Source organism: Cottoperca gobio, chromosome 21 (genome assembly GCF_900634415.1).
Source record: "Cottoperca gobio chromosome 21, fCotGob3.1, whole genome shotgun sequence".
Taxonomy (NCBI): domain Eukaryota; kingdom Metazoa; phylum Chordata; class Actinopteri; order Perciformes; family Bovichtidae; genus Cottoperca; species Cottoperca gobio.
This window is the reverse complement of record NC_041375.1, coordinates 4,529,747-4,534,845: the sequence shown is the minus strand read 5'-3', so window position 1 is coordinate 4,534,845 and position 5,099 is coordinate 4,529,747. Positions and strand designations below refer to the sequence as shown.

The window sequence follows — 5,099 nt, the reverse complement described above, 5'->3', positions numbered from 1 at the left end:
TTCAATAGATACTTTTTACATCATGTGGTATCACTGTTGCATCATTTGTAACTTCTATAATATAGAGCAACATTTGTGATATTCTTACACTCAGTTTTATTTGTTTTATTTATTCACAATTTCTATATGAAGTACTTTGTTTTGTAATCTTATAGGAACAACTTTTGCTTTTATTAATAGAGCACCTTTTACTTTTAATTTAATTGAGGCTGAATTACACAGAGTGCTTAAAACAATCCTGTCTATCATTACATTGCGTTATCGACAATAGGCTTGTCCATATTTACAACTGTGTGAGGAGTGAAAGGCTTAATGGTGCAGAGGTGTTATACTTAGATTGTCATATTTTTTTTACCGGTAAAAAAAGATAGGTATGTACATAATAAGGGTGCCTTGAAAGTATTTAATTGATGAGGCACTTGCAATACAGCAAATGAGGACATCCTGCTATATTTTCTAATATGGAAGTAGTTCCCAAACCGTCATATTTGATTTATTGTGGTTAATATGGTATTAATTATGTTAGGGTTAGGGTTAGGGTTAGTGTTAGTGCATAATTAGGGTTTGTGCATAATTACAATACAGCAATACCAATTATCATGACATAATTATGGTATGATTATGGTTATAAAATAATATATTCTGTTTGTACTTATTGGACCAGTTGTGGATTTTTTTAAATAACCATTTTGAATGCCAATCATTTTTGTTTGAAAATCTAAATGTGGCAGCAGTTCAGAAAACAATATCAAAGGATAGATTTAATACAGATACATGCTCATAGACTGTGAGCCTGACTCTTTATTATTGCCACTAGGCAGTAATACTGCACTGACGCCCTCCTGTGTTGATCCAGTGCCATGCAAGCAGATACACTGGAAGAAAACGTTCCCCACTGCAGTCTTTGAAGAATCTATGTGGAGCCTATGACATACAAACACAAAGAAAGGGGACAGTTTCTAATGACATACACTAGTTATTTTACCATACAACTTAGCAATACATGTTGTTACAGGACATTTGCATTAAAAGCATGCTATGTGAAATAACAATGATATGAAAATAACATTTTTCATTATTAAATGTGTTGTAAATTGGAAATTAACTGTCATTGTGCATTAGAAAGAAATACAGCTTCTTGTTGAAGTTGAATCTAAAAAAAGTTTTGTGGCTCAGTATTGTCTGTATACAAGGAAGTGAAATTATGTAATCTGCCTTTCACAAGTTCAGACTGGACTTTGGTTTTAGTTTTATTTTCTGTAAAACACGGTAAAGCTTGCACAGCCTCAGACACGCACAACAAGAAGACATTAATAATTCTTCTTTAGAATTTGGAGTAGCTGTTGCTTCTTAACAGGAAAAAGACGGACTGCTGAATCAGGACTTGAGGTGCTTCTTGGACTTTTTCCAGTCTTGTCCTTCTGTATTTTCTCACTCTTGATGGTGGAAAAGCCCCCAAGGGTGCCAGGAGGAGCTCAACTCCACAGTGACACTTTGAGTAGACCAGTGCAGACCCTCAGGGTTAAGATGGTACTTCTGGGAAGCTCTGGTGTGGGAAAGTCCAGCCTGGCACTTCGATTTGGCAAGGATGAGTTCAGGGACACATCACCTACTGTAGGCTGTGAGTTCATGACACTTGGAGTTTTGGATAGCAATGGTTACATATATCAGAGTGAAATGTATTAATCAGAATCAGAATCAGAATATCTTTTATTGCCATATAGGTTTTCACCTACAAGGAATTTGCTGTGGTTTAGTTGATGAATGCTTAAGCAGTTTTGAAAAGAAACCGTTAGAAATGTTTTAAAAGTTGCTTATTCGCTGTTATGGATTAGATCTATACCACTCTCGTGTCTGTCAGCTTAGTTGAGCAGAAAGATTGGAAGTGGTGGGAACAGCTAACGTGGCTCAATCAGAAGAATTCTTATTTTTTACCAAATACCAAAATCTGTGTAGAGTGTGAAAACGACAAATTGTGGTCCAACGGAAGTTATGTGCTGGACTTTTTCTTGAGGGGGAGCAGTGACTTCCTCTAAAAGCACAACTAGTTTCTAACTAACTTGAATCCAGTCATTATGCTAAGCTAGGCAAACGTCTCCTGATTGTAGTTTCATAAGTCTAAATAACGTATATGAGAGTGATATCAATCTTCTCATTTAACCCTGGTGAATAAACATATTTCCCAAAATATCAAACTTAAAGATTTATTAGTTTAGCATGGAACTGGCTCTTATGTTTGCGATTTCCAGCTTAGTATCACCAAATGTCGTATGAATACCACACCAATTTCTTAAGTTATTTCGCATATTATCACCACACATTTTTTTGCTTTTCGAGTGTGATTTCATGCTGTGACAATATTAGATGCTCAGGCTCAGAGCAAGTGCTCCAAGACAAGACAGGTGACGTAGCATAAAGAGCGAGAAAGTCCACATAGGGAGGAGGACTGGGAGGACGGATGTGCCAAACAAACACAGGACTTTCACCCAGAAAGACACTGTGCGTGTCCTGTGTGAAACCAAAGGTCAACTGTTGACTTACAACAAACAGATTAATTTGAACCCAAACCATGACCTTTTCCTAAACCTAACCAAGTAGTTTTGTTTGAATTCACAACGTTGACCACGTTCGTCCATATATGACGAGTTGAGAATGAGAATGGGGCGTTAATTAAACAAAGCTTAAAATGTGTCGACATGACAGGTGTAATGTTGATGACGATCCATGATCCAGCCAGGACCTTCTCTGAAGACTCAGTAGTGAACAAATGAATCCCCTCTGATGTCATTGTGCCGTCTGCCCCCTCAGGTGCATACCTGACCCAGAAAGTGCATCTGAGTGATGCCACTCTTCGCTTCGAGATATGGGACACAGCAGGGCAGGAAAAATACCACAGTGTCACCCCACTTTACTACAGAGGCGCCCATGCTGCACTCTTGGTCTATGATATCAGCAAAAGGGTAAAAGGAACAGTCACCTGACTACTTTGATTTGAACTGTTACTTATCGTGTCTTATCTTGGCCGGTGCTTATGCCATTGTGTATCCTTGTGTGTGTGTTTGCATCACTATAGGTCACATTTATCAGAGCTCAAGTGTGGCTCAAAGAGCTTGAGAAACAATATGTCCCAGGATCTACTGTCATGTGGCTGGTAGGCAACAAGGGAGATCTGGCACAAGTTCGACAAGTCTCAGTGCAGGTACACACACAGAAAATCACCTTCCTTAATCTCCATCAATCCCTCTATGCAGAGTCACATTTACTGTATGTTGCAATGTTATGACATGCAATGTTCTGCTTTCTTTATGTCATCATACAGGAAGGACAGAGTCTGGCCAATGACAGGGGCTTATTCTTTACAGAGACATCAGCCCTGTCAGGGGATCAAGTCTGCAAGCTGCTGCAAGATGTAGGTAAGTAGGCTAGAGTTGTTGGAGGAAATGCAACAATGAAGTTGTTTTAAGACTTTAATTGGCAGAACTCAGCCTCTCAGGTTTGTTCAGGTCAGTCCCACCAATCAGATGCTTAAAAAAAATATTAAAAGACTATGAGAATTGAAAGGAAAGCTCAGCCTGTGGTTACAAAAGGTACTTATCCACAGTCAGTGTGTTACTACAGTAGATGCAGTTTGGAGAAGCAGACAGGAGTACCAGCAGGAAGCTAAGTACTGTACTGCTGTGGACAGGTCAGCAGCAACACATACTGTATGTTAGACACCTAAACAAATATCAGTTTAAGTGTACACTATATTTAGAACATTTTCCCTGCTTTACTTTGCTGTCAGACAACGCTTTCTGAAGGGAACTGAAGCCGTTATCTTTGCTGTCTTCAAAGCCGCCAGACTCCATTGGTTGCTGGTCTACTGCTGCCTCTTTCTGTTAGTTAGTTAGTTAGTTAGATAGTTAGTTAGTTCAAAGTATTAGTTACTGTGGAAAGGGCTGTCTGATGGCAAAATAAAGAAGTGCAAATATTCTACATAAAGCACAGACTTTCTTTTAGGTGGCTGAATTGAGTTTTGCTGCTCAGGGTTGTTGTCAGGGTCTCCTAATCTTACTAGAGGAAGCTGGATTCCTACACAGTCTGAAGAGAGTGTTTGCCTTACAAGACCCCTTATCTACCACTAGAGAGCAGTAGATACAAATATAAGCAGTAAATGTACTCTTTATAATCTATACACAATTACTGGCAGTACGGGTTAGTTGTTTGCATGTCTGTGAGTGCGATGTGGTCGGTAACAGAGCTCTGATTCAGCCCACAGAGTGTACGAGTGCATTGGTGCGAAGCAGGGAGCTCTGTCAGAGTGGAAGGAGACACCACATGTGGATCTGCGTCGTAGAGACACATTCAACCCTTTTACTTCCTGCTGCAAAGTTGGACCCTGATATCTGTCACTGTCAATTGTATCGCTGCTTGTCTTTGTTTCTCTGTCTTCATCGTTTTAAAGCTGCACTGGGTAACACATGGTCAGCTGGTATGCATCAAAGCATTTCCAATAAAAAAGGTTTTGTAGATTCTGCATCTGTGATTCTCTGTCCAACCAATGCACAACAATATGCATTGTTGTGGAGAATAACCAAGGAACACATTTTTAGGTTCTTGGCTTTTGTGTAACAATTGTACTCGACTGGGATTATTCACAACAGCTCGATTGATTTTCCTCAGTTGGTTTAGGATCAACCCCCTCAGTCTCTGTCTACGCCAGATGTTGAAGTGATACCAATTTCCTTCATTCAGTGACTCCTGCCTGTGAGCAAACTGAGCGGAGATCCCCCAAGCATTCCGACTTCAGCTGAGTCTGGTTCTACAAAGTCCTTTTTACACAATAGAGACCGTGTAAAGGTTAATAAAGTATTTCCACTGTGCCACAATGTGCTGCATTCTGTTGGTCTGGAGTTTTAATGATTTCATTTGTACCGGGTTGGGTGGAGTGACAGATGTACTGTAAGTGATACATTGTCCTAACGTGCATAATCTAATGTTAAACAAAGAACTCCAAAATGTCTAAAATATATACTATTTTTACTGGGTGGGACTCTTTGTCTTTGTGTTGGCTCTTTAGTCCTGCCACCTCAAGGTTAACTGAACCAGTGAGGTTGTTG

General features: G+C 39.5%; 1 protein-coding gene across 2 annotated transcripts; it reads left to right on the top strand.

Moving 5' to 3' along the window:
* The first annotated feature begins 1,236 nt into the window (after positions 1 to 1,236).
* LOC115026431 (ras-related protein Rab-17-like) lies at positions 1,237 to 4,860 on the top strand. 2 transcript variants are annotated; one of them, XM_029459274.1, is made up of 5 exons: positions 1,237 to 1,621; positions 2,809 to 2,960; positions 3,074 to 3,199; positions 3,320 to 3,409; positions 4,252 to 4,860. In XM_029459274.1, exons 1-5 carry the CDS (start codon positions 1,441 to 1,443, stop codon positions 4,609 to 4,611), a joined length of 909 nt encoding a protein of 302 aa, XP_029315134.1. In that variant the 5' UTR covers positions 1,237 to 1,440; the 3' UTR covers positions 4,612 to 4,860. The 2 variants fall into 2 exon arrangements, with proteins under 2 accessions (XP_029315134.1, XP_029315135.1); XM_029459275.1 differs by having other exon boundaries at positions 3,320 to 3,413; positions 4,252 to 4,522.
* The last annotated feature ends 239 nt before the right edge of the window (positions 4,861 to 5,099 follow it).